At 31.7% G+C, this 25,144-nt stretch overlaps 3 protein-coding genes and 1 long non-coding RNA gene across 5 annotated transcripts; 1 reads left to right on the forward strand and 3 right to left on the reverse strand.

Annotated features, from left to right (window-relative positions):
* Window positions 1-690: 690 nt before the first annotated feature.
* Window positions 691-2,031, reverse strand: LOC139901498 (malonyl-coenzyme A:anthocyanin 3-O-glucoside-6''-O-malonyltransferase-like). The gene has a single exon (XM_071884205.1). It carries the CDS (start codon window positions 2,029-2,031, stop codon window positions 691-693), a length of 1,341 nt encoding a protein of 446 aa, XP_071740306.1.
* Window positions 2,032-3,050: 1,019 nt separating this feature from the next.
* Window positions 3,051-8,074, reverse strand: LOC139897906 (uncharacterized). The gene is made up of 11 exons (XM_071880619.1): window positions 7,899-8,074; window positions 7,413-7,546; window positions 7,140-7,221; window positions 4,899-4,969; window positions 4,669-4,770; window positions 4,486-4,575; window positions 4,184-4,258; window positions 4,003-4,035; window positions 3,816-3,896; window positions 3,652-3,711; window positions 3,051-3,556 (listed from the first exon to the last, which is right to left on the reverse strand). Exons 1-11 carry the CDS (start codon window positions 7,951-7,953, stop codon window positions 3,395-3,397), a joined length of 945 nt encoding a protein of 314 aa, XP_071736720.1. The 5' UTR covers window positions 7,954-8,074; the 3' UTR covers window positions 3,051-3,394.
* A 1,672-nt stretch (window positions 8,075-9,746) lies between these two features.
* LOC139897907 (probable lipid-A-disaccharide synthase, mitochondrial) lies at window positions 9,747-15,222 on the forward strand. Of its 2 annotated transcripts, none has more exons than XM_071880620.1 (9): window positions 9,747-9,808; window positions 10,534-10,771; window positions 10,882-10,981; window positions 12,555-12,660; window positions 12,768-12,997; window positions 13,399-13,468; window positions 13,611-13,849; window positions 14,290-14,516; window positions 14,711-15,222. In XM_071880620.1, the coding sequence occupies exons 2-9, from the start codon at window positions 10,545-10,547 to the stop codon at window positions 14,898-14,900; spliced, it is 1,389 nt and encodes a 462-aa protein (XP_071736721.1). In that variant the 5' UTR covers window positions 9,747-9,808; window positions 10,534-10,544; the 3' UTR covers window positions 14,901-15,222. The 2 variants fall into 2 exon arrangements, with proteins under 2 accessions (XP_071736721.1, XP_071736722.1); XM_071880621.1 differs by having other exon boundaries at window positions 12,768-12,991.
* A 2,172-nt stretch (window positions 15,223-17,394) lies between these two features.
* On the reverse strand, window positions 17,395-18,848 carry LOC139898592 (uncharacterized). Its single transcript, XR_011777066.1, has 4 exons — window positions 18,722-18,848; window positions 18,550-18,624; window positions 18,221-18,334; window positions 17,395-17,460 (listed from the first exon to the last, which is right to left on the reverse strand). It is a non-coding gene; the product is annotated as an uncharacterized lncRNA (long non-coding RNA).
* Between the last annotated feature and the right edge of the window lie 6,296 nt (window positions 18,849-25,144).

The raw sequence follows: 25,144 nt of genomic DNA on the forward strand, positions 1-25,144 counted from the left end.
CGAACATAACAAAAATCTAGGCCCGGATATTGGGATGTGCAACCTGTGCACTTGCACAGGGCCCATTATCCGGAGGGGCCCAAAACAGTATAGTCAATAATAATAGTCCACTATATATCTATGCCCATTTAGTATTAGTTGTGCAAAATGTGAATGTAGTTTATTTATAAAATTATGAATATCAATCATAAGAAATGAAATCTCTATGTACCTTACATTTTTTCCTAACTCCACACGCATAATTTGTCTTACAGAGACAAACCCACCTCTTTTAACAAGAGAATACATATCTCATCTTCCGCTATAATGTCACGGTAAGCTGGAAGAAAACGTACCTCTTGAGTAGACAATAAGTCATGATTGTGATCTATCGCGCATTTTGTGCCTTTCCATTCTTCTGAAAAAATTTCATTAATTCTCCTCATTTTTATATGCATATGAACTTTGCAATCATATCTTATCGAACCTCGATTTATTTTTTATTTTTTTTGAGTAATCAACCATTTTAACCCTAGACTTTGCTTCACGGTGACGATAAAGTCGTGTCTGTCTTTTTCTCCTGTTTTATTCTCAAACCTTCCTTTACGAATTGAAAATCCAATCATTCTTGCATAATTTTTATAGAAAATAAATTCCTCCTCTTCACTAAGAAAATACTTGACAGATAGATTCAACATGATAAAGCAACAACTATATCTTCTCTTCTAATCCATCATTAAAGATGCGAGCAAAAGCTTGCATCTCAGTAGTCGAAAGACATATACCAAACTCCATATTTTCATTTGATTCTTTACAAGCATTCATTGATATTGATCCTTCATAATCGATCGAGATTAGTTCTTGCTTTTTGGGATTTCCCCATCCGAAATTCATGTTGTAAAAGTTCATTTTTGGTGATCCGGCGACACTCGTCTTCGTCCTTAACCTCACCTCGGATAACGGTGCCTTTGCCATCAACACACCACCCTCATTAGTTAACATTTTATGAAGCTCCTCTCCAATCAATTTAGCAATAGCAATAAAACTTCCATTTTTTAAAACAATGGTATCCAATCTGCATATACATGGCTTACCACAGTTGCCAAAGTAGGTTGCAGGGATAGGCGGATTCATACGCGCCCTGCAATCGATAGCAAAAACAAGCATTTCTAACTCACTTTTGCACGATTTAGCGAGACAACTCCAGATATAAGCACACGATACCGTAAAAGATGATACATAAGTTAGACTTGGCAAATGAGTTGAAACCAAACTCTTCAACCGAGTGATCTCACTTCGAGTCATGATAAATGTAGCCCTAACTTTATTGGTCGGTCCACAAAGGTGTGGAACGTGATACTCTCGGTTCATTAAAGATTCTACATTTGTTACTACAAGAGCCTCCACATCTTGTATTGGGTAACTAATCACTCTATCGTAAAAAGGGAACGTGTTTCTAGACAGAAATAATTCATCCGTACCAAATTGAGAAATCGATGCCCAAGCGTTTAAGAAACCAATCTGCGTGGAAGCATCGGCGAGACTATGATGAACAGTAAACCCTAATGAGAAACCATGGTTCCGAAAGAGCGTTACTTGGACAGAAAAAACAGGGATTTTTGTGTAATCATCATCTATTTTAGCACACGGTCCAAGTGAAGGTATAAGATGGTAAAACTTATCACAATTTCGAGGATGGTTACCAGTAAGATCGTTAAAATGAAGATTACATTCTGAATATGTGACATTGACATGATCACCTTGGACGTAACGAATTTCAGGTTTTTTAGTACGAGTTGGAAATATGATGAGATTACCTGCATAAGGGAAAAAGTATTGAAGGGTGGTCGATAGTGAAGTATTAAGAGTGGGAATGATAGTGTTAACGAAGTGATGCGTTGTGAGGTTGGTTACCTCGTAGAAAAAAACATGATGAATCGGATGTTTGAGTAGCCAGAAGATGTCAAAGAACGTTAGCGGTAGTGACTGGTTTTTTAAGGTGGAAGGTGGTGATACTTTGAACACTTGAACAACATTCAACATGGGAGACATTGTTGGTTTAGTGCTAAACTTTTTGAGCTCACGTTTGCACATATAATTAGATTTTTACAAGTAATACATGGATTTGGTTTATGTGTGTAACTTGCAGTTTACGTTGACTTAACTATCAAGTACAACCCTTGAAAATATAATATTAAATATTAATTAATAAACGCAAATAATGAATTGCACTAAAAATTTTAGATTAACAGCAAACATATTATTAATAGATCATAATTATCTAAATATACTAATCCAAAAAGTTAGTACTTTTCCCTAACTGTTCCCTTCGTCCTTAAAAGTCCTTTCACAATATTTTTGGATTTGGTTTATGTGTGTAACTTGCAGTTTACGTTGGCTTAACTATCAAGTACAACCCTTGAAAATATAATATTATATATTAATTAATAAACGCAAATAATGAATTGCACTAAAAATTTTAGATTAACAGCAAACATATTATTAATAGATCATAATTATATACTATTGCTTGAGCAAACCAAGGTACAAAGCAACCTATAAGTACAGCAATACAAGGAACAAACTGCAACGTGATGTATTAGACCAAAACAAAATCTACGCGGGTCAAGCCCAATACAACCATAAGAATAATGTACTACTCTAGAAAACATAGTAGGAATCGCGAGTCACTGTGGACAGGTTTTAGTTATAGAGCACATTTACTTTTTTTGGCTAAAAAACAAGCAACTTATATAGAACCTGGGCCGTTCAAAACAAAATACAACAGGATCTCAGACCGTTTCGCACCTAGACAGCATAGCAAAAAACCTCTGACAACCAACGAGAAAAACCTAAAACTATCTAGTATTTACCAAGGCGTTCCCATTATAGCAACACCAATGCAATATGACCAACTTCACAATGCAAGTCTAAAAGTTTTCAAGCGTAACGGACCAGCTACTCTAAAAAACATACTTCATACAATTCCGGCCAAGAAAAAACGGCATGGCATATAGTAATAGATGGTATAAACATAACGAAAGTCAATAATAAAAAGCATGTGAGGTCCTTCAGGTAGTTTTACAAAACAACTCCTGTGATATAGTTATACATAATTCAATTCAACTTAAACTGTTAAACATTACAAGAATCAATTTGTGTAAGGTTCATCATTCACAGTTCATATACAAATCTGATGACCATAATATTTTCATTTTAATTAATCTATTATTGTTCAGTGAGCTATATACCACCCACATTTTAGAAGTATTTAACTATGTTTGAAGCCCAATTTTATAGCTTGCAAATATAAACCAAAAACCAAACTTATGCATCATGTAGGGCACGAACAAATGAACGAATGCAACCAATGTTTGCAAGTTCAATAACACAAACTTTTAGGGGTTACAACCCTTTAACCCATTATATGTTTGGTTACTGATAGCCCCACTGAGTAAGGCCAGTGAAATGTTGATTCAGATTTATCGTGACCTTTATTTACCTTCGTACTCGTTTTGCTTAACACAGACTTCTCTTTTAGACCCAAATCATTGGTTTCTGTAAGAAACTGAAGACCCTGAATGATTGAAGTTGCACAATATCAACCGTGAAAAATGAACGATGAATGTATGAACTGTATGATGATAAAGCGTTTAAAGACTATTCACGAACCTTCAAAGAAGACTCCTCATATGTAATTCGCGATTGTTCTCCTATCTTACCTTCGATATTCTAACGCAAGTTGAAGAAACATAAATACCATGTATATTAAAGTTGACAACAAGATTAACAATGTCTCTCGAAGTTGGCATGGTTATCATAGATTAATATCTGACCTGAAAGTGCTTAGCATTTACGCCTTCGTTGATCCCTCCAGCTACTTGACATAAATAGTATAGACCTGAATTGGTCATATCCTGTTAAGCAAACCCAAGTATATGGTAAATGATTAATATTTAATTAGTCATATAATATAATGAACACATAAAAAACAACACGCAATCACAGTTGAACGTTTCTCACCTGCTTTCCTTCGATAAGATCTATTTTTCCTTCCTGTATATCAGTCATCATTTGTTACATTAGTAAAATTGGACAGAGAACAAAAAAAAAAAAAAAAAATTGAAATACATTACATTACTATTTCACTATTATAATTATGAATTATAAATAAATTATAATATAATAACAGTGAGAAACTTACCAACCCAGACACCATCTGATGGATCATATTTATGTCACAACCTATCTGATTAAGATTGGACTTCACATCATTTACCTGCATACAATTCAGATTTTGGAGATGTTTAAGCATCAACGATAATTTTAGATCACATATCAGTTACACTAACATAATATAATAGATCAGTTACACAGATAATAGTTAGTAAACATGGTTTTAAAAATTACCAAACACTTAGAATAAATAACATTTCTATACTATACCAATAATGTCCATTATTATAAATAAATAAATAATACTTGTAAAAGAAAAAGGTGGTTTACATCATCTGCAATCAGTTTACTTATTTCCTTCTGCTCATCGATTTTCCAGTCCAAGTTTTCAAGTCTCTTTGATAAATGTCTCTTTGTAGACTGCGATTTTCAAACAAAAAGAGAAGAAAGACAGAATTAACAAAAATAACGAGCATGAAAATAACAAGAATTTAACTATTTGGTATCACTCACAGCTAATGCATCAGACACATTCTCTAATTGTTTTGAGACCGATGATACAGCATTTGCCATATTGTGTTTAGTAACGAACATAACATCAGAAAATGACATACCCTGAAGATAAAAAGTATACGCAAAAATAAATGCAATGAAACATACATCAATTAGCTTAGGAAAAAATACATCAATTCAAGTAATGTATTGAGTTATGTATTGAGTTATACAAATAGTATGAGTGTTACCTTCCACCACAAATAACAATATCCCATTGCTCCTACTGCTGCAGCTGGTATCAAGTATGACGATAAACCCCCTGCATGACGATTTGTAAATAAGAAGGTGCTTTTTCTAAAACTTTGATGTATTTCATAGTTATTAAATCTGCCTCACTTCATATAAGTTATTAATAAATTTTAATTGCATCAAGAAAAAGATGATTGCATTTTTGGTATGCTCTGTAAAAGCCAAACCGAAAGAAAATCCCTGGAGAGCATAAAAACTCTCTACTTTCCGTATAAAAAATAATAATAAAAGAAATTTCAAAGCTAAACATATGACGTTTTCCTGGTTACGGACATGGCTGCAAAATAACGATAATCGGGGAGTAATAGGTCGAACCTTGGAAGGAGTAATCAGAAAGATAGGGATTAATCGAGGATTTATCGGATGTTGAGGAAGTTTGATTTCAACCAATTTTGGCCGATTAATCTCCAATTTATAAAGTAGACCGATTAATCTCCGTTGACTTGGTGTTGACCATTTTATTATCGGTTTTGATTAATCAGATAGACATAGAAGTATAGAAAATCCCCAAGAACCAAGTAATCGTTGATTAATTCCGAGTTTTACAACAATGGCTACGAATAACCGGGAGGGCAAGTGTTTTTACTCGGATGTATGCAGCTTATCTCGTGACTATTTGTTTTACTAGTTTAAATTCCAATACGATATTAATGGCCAGATAGATCTCGTCAACACTAATTATATCCACTTATACATCAGGAGTATACTTACGTACTTGATCATGATTATAGTTTAAATAGATCAATTTCGTTAAAAAAAACTCGGGTTACGAACATAAATCCAGAAGATGTCAAAGAACGTTAGCTGCAGCGACCGGTTTTTTAAGGTGGAAGGTGGTGATACTTTGGACACTTGAACAACATTCAACATGGGAGACTGAAATTGCATATATAATAAGATTACAAGTAATATATGGATTTGGTTTATGTGTGTAACTTGCTGTTTACGTTGACTTCACTATTAAGTACAACCACTAAAAAGATATAATATTACTATTAATTAACCAACACATTTACAAATACATATATATGACGCTAAAATCATATATGTAAGCAAAAACATATAAGTCAGATTGAGCTTTTGGTAAAGTGAAAACTAACCTTGATAGTATGGTTTGCCCAATCGATCGATAAAGAATTTAGTGATTCGACTTATGAGGTGGGTTAGGGTTTTGTAGAGGAGGGAATGACTAGTTTAGGGGAAAATATGTAAAGATATTTTTTTGTAATTACATGTATAGTATATCAATAATAATCTGGGTGATCTAAATGACAAATGGGAGGGAATCCGAAAATTTGGATAAATATTACCACGGAAAAATAATAATATAAAGTATTATTAATTTGAATTCAGTTTTGAATAAGGTTTTCGGTTTAACCGAATTCAATATTTTCAAAACAGAAAACCAAACCGAAAACCAAACCAAAAACCGAATTACAAATACGGTTCGGTTTTGATCAATCCGAAAACCGTGTTTTAGATTCGGTTGGTATTTTCCAGTTTGGTTTCGGTTTGATTGTCGGGTTAAACGGTTTGAAACCAAATCATGAACACCCCTAATAGGTAATGAGTAGACAAACTCTCCTGGAACACCCCTAATAGGTAATGAGTACGTTGACATCAATTTAAAAAGGAATGATAAGATGCAAGTGATGTGGTAGTTCTTAATAAGAAAAATGTATGTACATATTATGTTCATGTATCTAAAGATGTGTATGATGGTGCGATATAAAATATGATTGCATTAATCACAACTATAAAAAAAACTTACCGATTGCTCTAGTGTTTCACCAAATGTCAATAGTTATATAGAAAAATCAACTCAAACACTCAAGTATCTAAAGAGTAAAGAGACCCGAACTTACAAACTAAATAGTATTAAAGAGCTCAATAGGCACCTTTAGGCCAAACACTATTTTAGCATACGGTACTTGTTGACTTCCTCCCTAAGTTATTGATGGGTTAACAACATTTAACTAAAAATAAGGAGTGAATGCATGATAAGGGATATGTAGAAATGCAATTGAATCATATATGATGATCATTATTCAAAACTCGAACATAGATTCAATATTCAGACTTTCAAAGTACGTAATACTGTAAGTGTCTATCAAAAATAATCCTAAGATGAGCATGAGTAACAAGCACATAGAGGTATTTAACGAGGTTAAATGACATACCACTGGAGCTAGTATTTCCATTAAAAATGGTAACAGGCCGAGAGAGCGACAACTCCCGAATCTCTTGTGCCAATTGTTTAATCTGATGTGATGCCAAAGAAAGACATTAAAAAAAAAGGGTCCAAACATATAAACATTACAGCCTGGGTATAGACAATAGACCATAAAAAGTTTGTTTAATTGACTACTTGAAAGAAATTTGCTATTATGGATCTAACATCGGCAATAATATAACTATCACATTCAAAATTCTCCAAGTAGGTTTCTAAATACCTGCGCAGCAAGAGCAGCACTATCATATTTTCCCGGTTGAATTTCAATATCATTAACACCTTTCATCAACTCCTGAAGTTCTGATAATAAATCTGAGAGTTTTCCACTCCTCAATATGACAGAACTAGACAAACCTATTCAAATATACAAAAATACAACAAATGCAAGTCAAGCCACTATACAAAGAAAACAGAATACAGAATACACAAGAATGATATCAACATAGATACATACAATTCTACAATAGCATTTAACTTATACATATAGCATTTCAAATCAAATTAGGAAACCAAAATTAGTTACGATCACCAACAGCAGCAATAAAATCATATATATCCAACGATAAGTAACGGAACTGAATTACATAGGTGATCATAAAATTTGTAACATTTAAATTAATAGTAGATATATACTAATATAAGAAACATACGAATTCGAATTCTAGGGTTTGTAAATATTAAAATACAAAATTAAGATGCAAAAAACCTGCTCCAACTAGAATGAGAACTTTGGAAGTGCTAACTCCTGTTTGCATCGCCATTGCTAGACGATTTGCACTCTGTAGTTTTCTGGATCAGTCGGAAATTAACACGAATTTTAAGTTCTAGGGTTTTTTGATATCCTAATTGGGGACAAATATATGGTCACGTAAGATATTTTGACCAAATTCGAAGGAGGCTTTGTTTGAAGTCAACGAGGCCACGTGGGTATATAACGATTTTTAGTGGCACCAGTAAATATTTTATTTTATTTTTTACTAAAATCAATTATACAATACCGGCATATTTTAGAAAATTAACTAGTGAAACAACTCGTGGAACTATGGTTTTGTTTAAACGAAAGAGTTTAATGATATATTTTAGGTATTAAGTGAATGTAAATGCTAAAGCCATTTAGTTTAATGACCCGTGAAATCACAGAGTCCGACTAAGAAACTCGTCAGCCGAACATCTCATCAAACACCTAAAATGCATATTAAACAATCCTCATTCAATCATAAGAGATAATATTGATTGTTATTTTATTTTAAAATTATAAATTAAAATATAAATATAGAATTATTTCCTTCTGCCTAGCTTTTATACATTCTCGTACTTAATTCATAATAATTAATTAAAATAATTATTAATAAAATTTAATAATAATAATAAAATTAATAAGATTTAATTTTAAATTAAAATTATTTAGATTAATGACATCACCTATTATGCTTAGATTTTATTCTTTTGTTTTTTTTAATTTTTTTAACAAAAAAATTAGCCTAATAATGACATCATCATTATACAATTTTAATAGAAACCATAGATAACAATAAATCCAATGAATTTTTTTTACTAACAACAGTCTTGTTGTCATTAACATGCATTAAAATATTGTATTCGCATGTTTCAATAATCACTGTTACAAAGTTAATATGTAATCGTCATATACTATCATTTTAAGCAGATTAACAACAGCTTTTAAGGTTGTCGTTAGCAAAATTCATAGAAAACTTTTCCTTTTTTCATTTATCTTATTTAAATTAAACAAACCTAACTATATGTCACTATAAAGTGAATTTTTCTAACAACCGTCTTCGTAAAATATTTCATATTTTCATTCCAAATATTTATTTCTGTTGTTATGAACTTTTCATTCATGCTAGTAATGAAATCATCCCATGTTTCACGCTTGTACATTTGGTGATATGTAGTATTCCTATATCAATATTGCATAGTATAATGTTGAAATTATGTTATCCGAACAATTTTTGTGATGCTTGTATATTGTTATTGGGTGTGATTTTTAAGTTACAAAATAGTGAGATTGGAGAACAATATAGTTTAATGAAAATTTGATTTTTAATCAGATTCTAAACTATTTCTTGATTTTTAGTCGAATTCTGAAATTATTTCTTGATTTTTAATCAATTTCTGAACTATTTTTTTGCTTTTAAAACAAATTATATGAGTTGTTAGTATTTGAGGTGAGAAGGATGGAAAAAAAAAGTCGTCTGTATACATTGCAACGGTCTCGGCGTTTTAATAGCGCTAATATCAAATTCTGTTATTAATTAGTGATGATCTACTGATAGAAGACATAGGTGAGACAATCCAAGTCAATTTAAGTCATCAAATAAAGTTCAATGATCAAATGAATTAGGACAATCCTAAATTTCATTAATCTATTTGCAAATGCAAATTATCATTTTTTTTATATTATTAACGTAAAAAAAAAAAGTATGGGAAGTAAAATGTGAGAAAAATAAGTAATGGGATCAAAATCATAAGTTAGGTTAAAATTAAAAGACCGAGTTGAGCTTCAAATAGACATCTCTCCTTTCTTTGCTGCAACTGTGAAGTCGCCTGCCGTCGTTTACCCTAATCTCCGGCCAATCTCCGCCGGCATCAAATCAGGTACAAATCCTGTTTATTCACATCTTCATATTTTATCAATCAATTTACAACACTATGTACAGACATATATACATACTCTTACATATATAGTATCTCAAATTTTAGCTTTCATTTTCCAGATTGTTAGCCTAACCGAAAATTTAAACAAGAAATGAAATAAAATTCTGAGTTTTAAGGTAAATGTTAAAGTTCCGCGCCAGTTTGGTTGTTATGTGCGAGACATTTAAAATTGAAATTCTGTTAAATATTTTAAGTTTTGTGTGAGTTTTAAGATTTGTGCGATATTTTTACGCTTGGTGCTTTATTTTTAATAGTTGAGTACAGGGAGTAATATGAAGGTAATTTCTACCTGTAAAAAAATATATTTATTCTTCATATATGTTATGTTTTGAGTACATACATTGCAATATAAGGAGCTTAAAGATGAGTATGATATTAATGGTTATGGAGTAGAAATTTCTGATTATGAAAGTATGTGTAGATCAATAAATATATCAAGCAAAACTATAATAGTATGTGTTAATGTGTATAGTACTAGTTAACCGAAATTTATTATTACAGAATTAAGAGCAGAAAAAAGCATAATAATTTAGCTGTTCTTATTGTACATAAAGAAAATTTAGAATTGTCTACTAGGATCATTGTTATTAGTATTTTTCATTCAGTAAGTAAATATATGTGTTGTGCTGTGTTCAGAATTTTAATCAATTTGAGTTTATGTGCAGTGAACATCGAGATGCTTCTAAAGAGTATTCAGAGTTCAAATAAAAGAACATATTTGTCATCAGTAAGACGATTTTTCTCTACTTGTAGACAATGTGCAGTTGACGGGGCATCTAAAGATGGAGAAATGAGGATATTTTTGGTTGCAGGAGAAGTTTCTGGAGACGTTATCGGTTCTCGTCTTATAGCTGCTCTCAAGAAGCTTTCCCCATACCCTATACGCGTTGCTGGTGTTGGAGGGTAATGCATTTTAGCCATATATGTATTTGTGTATGCATTTTTAGTTGTGGTATTACTCTCACAATTTTCTTTAGTAAATAATCATAGAAATTGATTGTGTCATTTGTCAGATCTCTGATGTCAAAGCATGGACTGAAATCCCTTTTTCCCATTGAAGATATTGCTATCATGGGGATATGGGAGTTGTTGCCGCATCTACATAAGCTTCAAGTAAGCTATTACAACTTTTTTTACAAAGAAAAAAAGGCTCCATTTTTTATAAAGATGGGATACGTTGTGATTAAATTGTTGGAGAGTATATCCTGAACTTTTTCTAAAGAAAGGTAATAACTGTAACAAATCCGTCCAGATGTGTGAAATTCTTTCGTGAGAATACAACAACAACAATACCCAATTCCACTAAAGTGGAGTATGGGGGAGGTTAGATGTAGACAGTCTTTCCTCTACCCTAGAGTAAAAGGGCAGTCATTCCTCCCCCCACGGATACCTATCGGTCCGCGGGTAAAAGAAGTCGTCCCTCCCTATACTATAGGGCAGAGAGGCTGCTTCCCAAGGACCTCCGGCCAGAAGAACCATGAAATCCGTTAAGTGAAGTAACTAAATGCAAGTAAAGTAAAGTAGATAAAAGGAACCTTACCATGGAAAATGTAAAGGTAAATATGGCATGTAACAAAGTAAAGTAAAAGAACATATAAGTGAAAAAAGTAAGTGTCAAATATGCAAGTATAACAAGCCATGTAAGTTTAAAATGTGTATGTAAGCATGTAGGTATAAAGCATGTAGTTATAATATGCAGTATAAAACATATAAGTATACTATGTAAGCATAAAGACATGTAGCATGTAAATACGTGTAATTTAAATGCGATATAATGTAATGCAACATGTAACGGTATAGTGCAATAAGGCATGTAAATAAGTATAATGTAATGCACACAACATGTTGGGATATGCTACAATAAGTATTAGTATGTTAAAAAAAAAAAAAAAAAAAAAAATTATACCGTTAGTGTGTGTTTGGATTACATTATAAGTATTGGCATGTAAATAAGGAACCTCTTTCGTGAGAATAGAGGAAGTAAATAAATTAATAACTACTTAGTGTGTGTTTGGATGAAACTTGCTGGAGCTGGAACTCATGGACTAGAGCTGGAGCTTAGAGCTTATTTTTGAAGATGGTAGCTGGAGCTTATTATTTTATATAAGTGTTTTGTAAACTAGTTGGAGCTTATTTTTCAATTCATAAGCTCTACTTCATAAGCTACTATGAAGAGCTTATTTTTAAGAGCTTGTAAGTTTCATAAACTCTACTTTTATGTCTACCAAACAAAACTTATGACTTTGAGCTTATTAAAATCATAAGCTCAAGCTCCTATAAGCTCCCATAAGCTCCAGTAAGCTCTAATAAGTTGGTGCGCCAAACACACCCTTAAGCATGGTTGCAAACGGTGGTTGCGGCAGTTTGGTTACTAGCCCGTCCCGTTTTGCACAAAAACGTCTAATTAGTCGGTAAATGCTAAAAAGTCAAGTCAAAGTCGGTCAACTTCAGTCAAAAGTTAATAAATACTCAATAATTATTAAAAACATTATATAAGCCTATAGATCATTTAAACTAACACCACATCATCTTATGAGTTAATCATTTATTTATAAAATATGTAAGTTTAATATATTTTTACTTAAAAGTCAACGTTGGTTAACGTCCGTCTCGACCTTGTACATAATACATTATAAACATTCTATATTACTCAGAGCTACGTATTAAATTAATTATAATTTTCCAGGTCAGACTGAAGGAAACAATTGAGGCTGCAATTTCATTTCGTCCTCACGTTGTAGTCACAATCGATTCCAAAGGATTTTCATTTCGTCTTTTACAGAAATTAAAGGGTAATTCTCTTACATTGTTCCATAATTCAATGCAACATTTTTTTAAATTTTCTTTAAATCTATAATAATAACTATGGTGTAGGAAAATATGGGAATAATTTTTGCAGCTAGATATGGCGATCAAGAAGCTACAACTCCATTACACTTTCATTATGTTGCACCGTCTTTTTGGGCTTGGAATGGGGGTGAAGGAAGACTTAATGGACTTTCTAAATTTGTTGATCATATTTTGTGCATTCTACCGTTTGAGGAGGAAATATGCAAATCTCATGGACTAGATGCAACTTTTGTGGGCCATCCCGTACTAGAAGACGTACTAGAGCTTAATCCGGTACAAGTATTTGACCAATCTCATTTATATTCTTTCTTTCATGTTATACTTAAATGCAAGGTTTCAAAACTTGCTACTCGGGCAGTACTCGGTTGGGACTTCTTAAGGAGTACTTGGGAACTCGGGGAGTACTCGGATGCTGACCAAGTTAGACTTTGACCTATGTTGACCCATTTTGACCTCTTTTTCTAGAAATTCCAAGTTTGATTTGGTTTGACCTTTTAGCCACTTCTACCTTTAATATGTCCCGTTTGACATGCCGAGATAAAACCCAACTCAAATCAACTCATTTCAAATTTAATGAGTCGAATTTACCACTCTTGTATCTCGTAGTATTAAACTAAATATACAGTTGATTGGCCAAATGTCTAAATAGACCAGACTTTGACTTTGACTTTTATGTCCAGGCAATAGAAAAGGAATGGAAGGTGCACGGAAATGCTGACTTGTTCCGGAGTACATACGGAATTTCTTCAGGTGATTTTCATTTAAGCTAATTTTTGTAACCGTTTGACCCGTTAAAACTAAAACATAACCTGAACTTACACATTGATAATTATATGATCAACACAATTTGACACCTCTAATAATATTTTTCTAATGTGTATGTTTTCTTAAGGGTCAACAATCTTGACCTTGCTTCCCGGGAGCAGATTACAAGAAGTGACTCGTATGCTTCCAATTTACTCGAAAACCGTGAATCTCTTAAACAACTCTTTTAAAGACTTGACCACTGTAATTCACGTGGCACCTAATAAACATGTAGCAGACTATATTAATAGTGAAGTCAACGAGTGGTCAACACCTGTTGTACTCATTCCAGGTGGATCAGCACGCACCAAGTATGATGCATTTAGTGTAAGTGTTTGTTTTTGCAATTTCGTTACCATTTGATTACTGTCACACCATTAAAAATCTTATTGCTGCATCATGTTTTCAAAATTTAATACAATAAGCTTAATTAATTATCTCTTACATCGTCAAGATCTAAAGAAAATATATTATTTTCTGTCATAGTACAATCCATTTTATTGTGATAGTTTGTTCTTAATTATAGGCAGAATTGGTAAAATTAGACCTTCTTAAATGACTTAGGAGGTATTATGCTTTAAAAAAAAAAAAGGCTATGGGAGTTTCTTTACTCATTTGACCCATTTCCCACTAAGCTAATTTGATAAACATACATATGTAATTGGATCAAAATTGCAGCCTCTAGTTACATGAACGATTTAGCATTCAGTTTTGAACGATTCAAATTAAGAGGCAATTTCAGTAATAGAGTGTGAACATTTATGCAGGCAAGCACGGTAGGGTTATGTACATCAGGGACAGTAGCAATGGAGCTGCAACTTGCACGATTACCATGTGTTGTTGCTTATCGAGCCCATTTCATAACAGAATGGTTTATACGTTATAAAGCTAAAATACCTTACATATCTCTCCCCAATATTCTTCTAGATTCACCTGTGATTCCCGAAGCTTTATTTCGTGAATGCACACCAACCAGACTTGCACAATCTCTCATGTAAGATCTTCTTGGGTTTTCAGATGAAACGGGTTGGGTTATGGGTCAAAATAACTTTTCTTAGACTATACAACATGTGCTAATATTGGTACCAAAATAATCTACCTCTTACTAATAGAGCGATATAATATATGTTTCTTTTTATATATCCATTTGAATTTGATTTGATACAAATGAGTTATGGTTTATTTTAGGGATTTAATAAATAATGAAGTAGCTCGTGAAGAACAGATAGTTGCGGCTGACAAGGTTACACAACTATTATCTCCTCCATCGGCTTTTGTTATTAGTCGCAACTTGGATTGCAAAGATCTGAGGTTTGATAACACGTCGAGTTCAATAGCTGCTTTGACTATTTTATACCATCGAATCGGTAAGCTTTAACGTCTAAGGGAATGTTTCGTTAACACCTACAATTTTTTGTTTTTTATAAGTCAGTTGTTGTTTTAATGTAAAGGTTAGTATTGAGAGGGAGGACTTTCTCTACTCTTAGGGTGTTTCACTCTGGGTAGAGAAATGACTTTTCTTTATTCTAGGATAGAAGAAATATCGTCTACATCTTACCTCCCTCATACCCTACTTAAGTGGGATTGAGTTTTGTTGTGTTGTTAGTATTGTTACCTGTTAGTTACAATAGCGTTATTTTAATGTAAAGGTTGGTATTGTTTTTTTTATAAGCTTTATGAAATATGAAATATTTGTAGTTGCCTTCTACAAAGCTTTGTTAGTTCCATTTTTGGTTTCCTAATAGCATTGGTTTGTGATAAATCTACTTTAACTTTATCAATTAATTTATTTTTGGCAAACCGCATTTTCGAGCCGCGTTTTTGACGCGCCGTTTTTGAGCCGCGTGTTTTCGACGCGTGTTTTCGACGCATGTTCGGAAGAGATACATCAAAAAATACAAACAAGAACAATTTTACTAGCTCGACCCAACCCATCCGGGTCTTAACCCAACCCGACCTGGGGTCTCAACTCAACCCGTTCGACCCATTTTAATTCTGACACACCTATGACCCGTTTCGACTTGAACCCATTTGATCTTTGACCCAACCCGACCCATATCGACCCGTTTGTCAGGTATAGTACTATTGTTTGTTTTGATAATACCTAGCCCACCTCGATCCTTCAACTTACGAACAATTTTGCAAGTAAGCCACGTCTTTTGATTCAGAATTCAGAGACTATGGAGCGTTTTGCAACGCGATTGCCCAATTATGCTTATTTGGCGCGTTCACTTTTAGTACTAACTAGAAAAGTGGCCCGCGCGATGCCGCGGTGCTTTTCGGGTTACATAATCATATTCATAGTTAACGTAGCGTTATGTATTTACGGAAATAAAAACGCTTTGCTACGGGTGTTTTTGGATACACATCGTTAGTACCTAGTATATCTAATGGCATATGCATTTTTAACGTCGGGAAGATTGTGTAAAAAATAGAAACATCACCATCGATATGATGTAGGCAGTTTGGGTTTATTATAAGTGTATGGATATGTATTGAAGATAGCCCAAGGTGTTTAGCGTTTTTTGAGAAGTGTTCGTTTCGCTTGTAGTTAGTCCCGTTGGGTTCGTTAGATTTTTTCGAGTTGAACGGTGGTCTCGGAAAAATTTAACTCACACCGAGCGAGAAGATAGGGCCCGTTATAAATTTGGGTGGAATTAGTTTCTTTTATTTTAATAAAATTATATATTTACACTTTCTAACCCTGGAAAAGTGTAAACTTGAGGGACCGTTGTGTAAATTGAGCCGAAGTTGAGGGCCGATTGCAGTGTGAACGCAAACTAAAAACCACAATCTAAAACAATTGAAACGATAAAATTAAGGTGTGTTTTAGTATGTAGGTATAAATATAAATATAATATAATATAATATAATAATAATATAACTAGTTAAAAGACCCGTGATTTCACGAATTAGTTAAAGCAAACATGTAAATTACGAAATTTTTTAGCGACTTAAATAATATGTCTTAGTTGAAACATATAATTGAACCAACATGTAGATATTATATAAATGCACTGTATCTATAATATAATAAGTACGGAGTACGTAACTGTAAAATAAACGCGTCTGAAATTCATCAAACCCTGCCATTTAGTGCAAAAATAGCATCAACTGATATCCATTGATATCCATTCTTGCACACAAACTTTTCTTTTGAAATATACATACATGAGCAAAAAAAACTGTAAATGGTTATTTGAATATCCGAGCTTAAAAAAATACCCATATATTTTAATTGTTTAAATTTTTTTAGTGAGAACATTAAAAGAAGTTCATAAAAATTTCTGAATGATGGGTCAAGCTATACAGGAGTCAAACATGATTCCACATAAGTAGTATAGGAGTCAAACATGTTTCCACATAAGTCATAGAGCAGTCAAACATGGTTCCACAAAAGTCATATAGGAGTCAAAACATCTACACCTGCATATTTTAAAGACAAAAGATTGTGTTTAGTGAAGATGGTCATAACAGATGTCAATATACACTCAAATATTGAAAAAAAAAAAAAAAAAATTCTCATAACTATTCCAAAATAAAGGTTTTCAAACACAAATCCTATAGATAGTATTTCATATATTGCAATATGATTAAAAAAAAAAAATATTCAAAGTTGTTAATATTCACCCATTTCTAGTATCCCCAAACTCATGTTATACATCAAAAGAACAGAATATTTGTACATCACCACTTTTAATATTTGTACATCACCACTTTTAAATTGTAAAAAGAACATATGAAGAATGTAATTAGAGAAAAGCTTACCAAATGAAACTGATGAGGTCCTAGCCACTCCAATGACTTTAACTTTCATAGTTGGTACTATATAATTACAACAACTCACTACTTGATAGCTGATTGTATATTAACATACCATCATCTTCTCGAGTAAGTTTTACACCACACAACCTACGCTCCTCAAATCTTATTAACATCTACAGTTATCAACAAATAATTCAAAACGAAGTGAGTTTACATAAGTTGGTATAGAGTATTATTCAACAAAATAGCACATAACAACTTAAAACATGTATGTAACCTTAAAAGAAAGAACATTAGCTCTTTATCAAATAATAATTCAATACCATTGTATATATGATGTCCATTAGCTTTGGGACCAACAAATTTTTGTTCAAAACGTTCAACTAATAGCTAAAATTTAATAAATATAAAAAATAATACATGTAACCTCTAGTTAGGGATTCGATTTTCTCAACATTTTTGAAATATAGGAGCTCAATATGGGAAGTTAAGCTTCACATGGCTGCAATGTCCACCTCTAACTATGCCATATCATGACCCATGTGAACACTTGTTAAAATGTTTACCAACCTGTTCAGTGACTTAAAATTTGGGAAAATGGAAAGTAGTTTCATCATTGATAACTTTTGAAAACTTTTAATCAAGAGCACCTTAATATCACAATTCAACACACATTAGTGAATATGCAATTATTTCAAAACAAAAAGCTTCAATACAACTCATTAATTTAAAAATAGCATTTCCATGTAATACATATATAACTATAGCAACGATTATATAAGAAAAAGAACTTAATTTCCTAGGTACATCCCTACTCATCACATTTAATCTATTTCAACAACAGCTAATATAAATTTGATTAACACATTGTAACAGTTACAAAACAAAGTTAAACCAAAATCAGCTTATATACCAATAACAATAGTGAAATACCTTTTCCACTTAAGTTGTTGTATTCTTTTGCTTTATTATCACAAACCACCTGTTTCATATGGACGCCTTGCACCTTCTTATAATTATTTTCGCCTTTGTCATTTCGTCAAACACCTGGTGTGCACTCACGAAGTTGCATATTATTAAACCAAACACTATACTAACAAAATCATTTTTCATTCAAGCATTTCATCAAATAGTTTATATGCATGAAAGACCATACTCATATCAAAGTATTAAAACGCGAGTAACAACAAAGTTAAAAGTAGCGCTACATAACTTTTATTGTTTATGTAAATAATAAAGACAATATTATCTGCAAATATTACCTTAATCTGCTCCGAATTATTCAGTTTCATCCAACTGATTTTGTATAAATCCCCGTGAAAGCGGTTCACCAAAAGCTAAAGAAAAAAGCAACTGAAATTAGATAATCATAATCGAAACAAACATAACTGTGAAGTGAAAACTCTAAAGATTGTGTGGAGCAAACGATATTACTTGGAAGAATAAGAAAAATCATTGTAAGTTCATGGAGAAAGATAGTTTCACAATTCAATTGCATTGTACAGTAATAGTTTAGGGAATTAGGGAATGGAAACAGGACATATTTCTAATTTGATTTTTGAATTCAAAAGCATTTGGATAAGGAGTGGAATTGAATGCAAATGGAGTAGGAGTAGGAGTATGGAGTACCCCGTATTATTTTAATGACGGTGGTGAACAGCTCGAGGCTCGCGTGGTTTTTTGACAGAAAATTTTAAGTTAAGAATATTTTATCTTTTCAATCTAAAACTAGTTAAAGACCCGCAGTTTTACGGGGCTTTTGTATGGGACAAATCAAATATCTAATTCTCCTAGTAATATAATTAACGAATAAATAAAAAAACAAAAATTTGATTCAAATTAAATAAATCATCTCCGATATCATGATGTAGTTTTAGGCGATCGAATTAAAAATTGTAGATGGTTATCTCAGATTTCGTTGTATTTTCTCACATATTTGACAATGTAGTTATTCTTGTTAGATGATCATGAATTGTGAATTTGTCTTGTTGTTAGTACTTTGTGCATCCCTGATAAAGTCTTCTGTCATAATTCGTCAGCCTATAATGTGTTGAAACATTATATTTGTAATAAAATGCATAATATTATAATATTTTTTTAATTAGAAGATGTATGAAGTTAATGATTTAGTATACCTCATCCATAAAGTTGTGCATAATAGTAACATTTCCAACTAAAAATGACATAGAATTGTGATAACTTGACATTGCCGCTTCGTCTCCTTTATTCACAAAATCTTTCCATGTTAAAGTATTTGATATTGTGGCTTCTAAATTTCTAAAGTTTGTAGTAAGTGCAATATCTTCGTTCGTAATCTCATATGTTAAAGATTTCATTTTTTCAAGTTTAGGTCAAAAACTTCAATATGATTGTTGATTAACTGTCACAATCAAGATTAAGTTAATTTATATTAATCTCGAAATTGAAATATGAAAAAGTAGTTAATATAAAACCAATAATAATAAATAAGGTAAAGAAATAGTTTCATGTACTTGCTTGTAGCATATCAGTTGAAAGTAATTCACATTATACACCGCTGAGTAGGACACATCCAAGTACCATATGTAATACTAAAGACATCAAATTTAATAGCAAATTTTTTCATATTAAATAAGCTATAGAAATATGATAATATGTTTTCGATAATCGGTAAAATGTCATCTTCAATGAATTCTTCAATCAATCTTCTACATAGTTGTAATATACATTGGCGATGTTCAGCAAACCAATCAATATACTTTTTGCTAAAGTTAATCGGATCTTCAGGAAATATTTAAACAAAAACTTATAAGGTATACATAGTATTGTTTTATAAAAGATCGAAGTATATAAATTATATTAAATTAAGATGTACCACTATTGAGGTCTTGGTTCCTGGCAATCTGTAAATGTGATATAATACTTTAGCAATGTAATTGTAAATGGATTGAGAATTGAAAGTCATAAATTCGTATATTTTCTATTTTTTGGTGAATATGTATTAAAAAAGTACCTTTTGTAGTAGTTCGTTTTTTAGTTGTATTTCCCTGTTTAGTTGTATAACGTTTTCTTCCATTTTAGTGAAGTACGTCTACAATAAAAAATATATATAAATTGTACGTTAATTATAACAGTTTGACATTAACAATTACTATTGTCATTCTAACAATTGGAACCTGTTTTTTTTCGGTGTTTCATAACTGCTTCTCTATTCTTTGCTTTTTTCTTTTCTTTCAGCAAATTTTAAAAAATGAAAAAAATATATTACTTATATTTGACTCATGTAAATGTAGTTAGAATAAATTATTTTCAATTTTTGTAATCTCATACTTTATAAGTTAATAAAACATATTATTAATGCTTTTGTCCTTTCAGAACTTCTATCAGAGTAAATATTGTGCATATATATATATGTGGCCTCCTACATATTATGTACTAATACTCCTCCTACCGATCTTAATTTTCTGTCAGCAATTCAATCAACATATCTCGCTCCCTAAACACTAAACCCTAAACCTAAATCCAAAATCTAAGCCTTAAACATACTAAACCCTAAACTCTAAACCCTAAACAATAAACCCCAAACCCTAAACCCTAAACCATAAATTCTAAAATCTAAACCTTAAACCCTAACATGTAAACCATAAACCCTAAACACTAAATCCTAAACCCTATACACTAACATAGAATCAATCATTGTAACAGAGAACAACGCCTAACCTAAACCTTAAACACTAAATCTAAACCCTAAACCTAAACTTTAAACCCTGCACCCTAAATCTAAACCCTAGAAAACTCTAAACCTTAACCCTAAACCCTAAAGTATAAACCCTAGAATCTAAACCCTAAACCTAAACCCTAAATCTAAACCCAAAACCTTACACCCTAGAAACTAAACCCTAAACCCTAAACTCTAAACCCAAAAATTTAAACCCTAAACCCTAAATCTAAACTCTAAACCCTAACCTAAACGCTAAATCTAAACCCTAAATCTAAACTCTGAACCCTGCATCCTAAATCTACCCTAAACCCTAAAAACCCTAAACCCTAACCGTAAACCCTAAATATAAACCCTAGAATCTAAACCCTAAATATAAACCCTAAATCTAAACCCAAAACCTTAAACCTAAACTCTAAACCCTAAATCTAAACCATAAACTCCAAACGCTAAGATGAACAAAAAGTTAATTTCCCTACCTGATGTTATGCGAGGTGTATATGAAATAGCTTATATTTTACTAGGAAAAACTATTAAATATGATATAATTTTACACAAGATATTTATTTATTTATAGAATGGATATACCTAAACCTTGCTACAACACCTATAGGCAGTGTACCTAATAGTACAGTAGTGTAGTTTTTAGTAAGTCCGGTTCGTTCCACAGGGAAATCTTTTAAACAAAGCTTAACGCTATATTAGTTTTGAAATGTCCCGTTCTTATTGATTAAAAACGTTCCATATTAATTGATTTCGTTGCGAGGTTTTGACCTCTATATGAGACGTTTTTCAAAGACTGCATTCATTTTTAAACAAACCATAACCTTTATTTCATCAATAAAGGTTTAAAAAGCTTTACGTAGATTATCAAATAATGATAATCTAAAATATCCTGTTTACACACGACCATTACATAATGGTTTACAATACAAATATGTTACAACAAAATAAGTTTCTTGAATGCAGTTTTTACACAATATCATACAAGCATGGACTCCAAATCTTGTCCTTATTTAAGTATGCGACAGCGGAAGCTCTTAATAATCACCTGAGAATAAACATGCTTAAAACGTCAACAAAAATGTTGGTGAGTTATAGGTTTAACCTATATATATCAAATCGTAACAATAGACCACAAGATTTCATATTTCAATACACATCCCATACATAGAGATAAAAATCATTCATATGGTGAACACCTGGTAACCGACAATAACAAGATGCATATATAAGAATATCCCCATCATTCCGGGACACCCTTCGGATATGATATAAATTTCGAAGTACTAAAGCATCCGGTACTTTGGATGGGGTTTGTTAGGCCCAATAGATCTATCTTTAGGATTCGCGTCAATTAGGGTGTCTGTTCCCTAATTCTTAGATTACCAGACTTAATAAAAAGGGGCATATTCGATTTCGATAATTCAACCATAGAATGTAGTTTCACGTACTTGTGTCTATTTTGTAAATCATTTATAAAACCTGCATGTATTCTCATCCCAAAAATATTAGATTTTAAAAGTGGGACTATAACTCACTTTCACAGATTTTTACTTCGTCGGGAAGTAAGACTTGGCCACTGTTGATTCACGAACCTATAACAATATATACATATATATTAAAGTACGTTCAAAATATATTTACAACACTTTTAATATATTTTGATGTTTTAAGTTTATTAAGTCAGCTGTCCTCGTTAGTAACCTACAACTAGTTGTCCACAGTTAGATGTACAGAAATAAATCGATAAATATTATCTTGAATCAATCCACGACCCAGTGTATACGTATCTCAGTATTGATCACAACTCAAACTATATATATTTTGGAATCAACCTCAACCCTGTATAGCTAACTCCAACATTCACATATAGAGTGTCTATGGTTGTTCCGAAATATATATAGATGTGTCGACATGATAGGTCGAAACATTGTATACGTGTCTATGGTATCTCAAGATTACATAATATACAATACAAGTTGATTAAGTTATGGTTGGAATAGATTTGTTACCAATTTTCACGTAGCTAAAATGAGAAAAATTATCCAATCTTGTTTTACCCATAACTTCTTCATTTTAAATCCGTTTTGAGTGAATCAAATTGCTATGGTTTCATATTGAACTCTATTTTATGAATCTAAACAGAAAAGTATAGGTTTATAGTCGGAAAAATAAGTTACAAGTCGTTTTTGTAAAGGTAGTCATTTCAGTCGAAAGAACGACGTCTAGATGACCATTTTAGAAAACATACTTCCACTTTGAGTTTAATCATAATTTTTGGATATAGTTTCATGTTCATAATAAAAATCATTTTCTCAGAATAACAACTTTAAAATCAAAGTTTATCATAGTTTTTAATTAACTAACCCAAAACAGCCCGCGGTGTTACTACGACGGCGTAAATCCGGTTTTATGGTGTTTTTCGTGTTTCCAGGTTTTAAATCATTAAGTTAGCATATCATATAGATATAGAACATGTGTTTAGTTGATTTTAAAAGTCAAGTTAGAAGGATTAACTTTTGTTTGCGAACAAGTTTAGAATTAACTAAACTATGTTCTAGTGATTACAAGTTTAAACCTTCGAATAAGATAGCTTTATATGTATGAATCGAATGATGTTATGAACATCATTACTACCTTAAGTTCCTTGGATAAACCTACTAGAAAAGAGAAAAATGGATCTAGCTTCAATGGATCCTTGGATGGCTCGAAGTTCTTGAAGCAGAATCATGACACGAAAACAAGTTCAAGTAAGATCATCACTTGAAATAAGATTGTTATAGTTATAGAAATTGAACCAAAGTTTGAATATGATTATTACCTTGTATTAGAATGATAACCTACTGTAAGAAACAAAGATTTCTTGAGGTTGGATGATCACCTTACAAGATTGGAAGTGAGCTAGCAAACTTGAAAGTATTCTTGATTTTATGAAACTAGAACTTTTGGAATTTATGAAGAACACTTAGAACTTGAAGATAGAACTTGAGAGAGATCAATTAGATGAAGAAAATTGAAGAATGAAAGTGTTTGTAGGTGTTTTTGGTCGTTGGTGTATGGATTAGATATAAAGGATATGTAATTTTGTTTTCATGTAAATAAGTCATGAATGATTACTCATATTTTTGTAATTTTATGAGATATTTCATGCTAGTTGCCAAATGATGGTTCCCACATGTGTTAGGTGACTCACATGGGCTTCTAAGAGCTGATCATTGGATTGTATATACCAATAGTACATACATCTAAAAGCTGTGTATTGTACGAGTACGAATACGGGTGCATACGAGTAGAATTGTTGATGAAACTGAACGAGGATGTAATTGTAAGCATTTTTGTTAAGTAGAAGTATTTTGATAAGTGTCTTGAAGTCTTTCAAAAGTGTATGAATACATATTAAAACACTACATGTATATACATTTTAACTGAGTCGTTAAGTCATCGTTAGTCGTTACATGTAAATGTTGTTTTGAAACCTTTAGGTTAACGATCTTGTTGAATGTTGTTAACCCATTGTTTATTATAAAAAATGAGATGTTAAATTATTATATTATCATGATATTATGATATATAATATATCTTAGTATGATGTATATACAGTTAAATGTCGTTACAACGATAATCGTTACATATATGTCTCGTTTCGGAATCATTAAGTTAGTAGTCTTATTTTTACATATGTATTTCATTGTTAATACACTTAATAATATATTTACTTATCATTTAACATAATTAACCAAGTGTATCAATATCTTAATATGATTCATATGTACCTAGTAAGACGTTGTTATATCGATAATCGTTATATATATCGTTTTCGAGTTTCTTAAATTAATAGTCTCATTTTTATGTATATAACTCATTGTTAAAATACCTAATGAGATACATACTTATAATAAAAACATGTTAACTATATATATAATAATTTATATGTCATTGTATAGTTTTTACAAGTTTTAACGTTCGTGAATCACCGGTCAACTTGGGTGGTCAATTGTCTATATGAAACCTATTTCAATTTATCAAGTCTTAACAAGTTTGATTACTTAACATGTTGGAAACATTTAATCATGTAAATATCAATCTCAATTAATATATATAAACATGGAAAAGTTCGGGTCACTACAGTACCTACCCGTTAAATAAATTTCGTCCCG

Source organism: Rutidosis leptorrhynchoides, chromosome 3 (assembly GCF_046630445.1).
Source record: "Rutidosis leptorrhynchoides isolate AG116_Rl617_1_P2 chromosome 3, CSIRO_AGI_Rlap_v1, whole genome shotgun sequence".
Classification (NCBI taxonomy): Eukaryota; Viridiplantae; Streptophyta; class Magnoliopsida; order Asterales; family Asteraceae; genus Rutidosis; species Rutidosis leptorrhynchoides.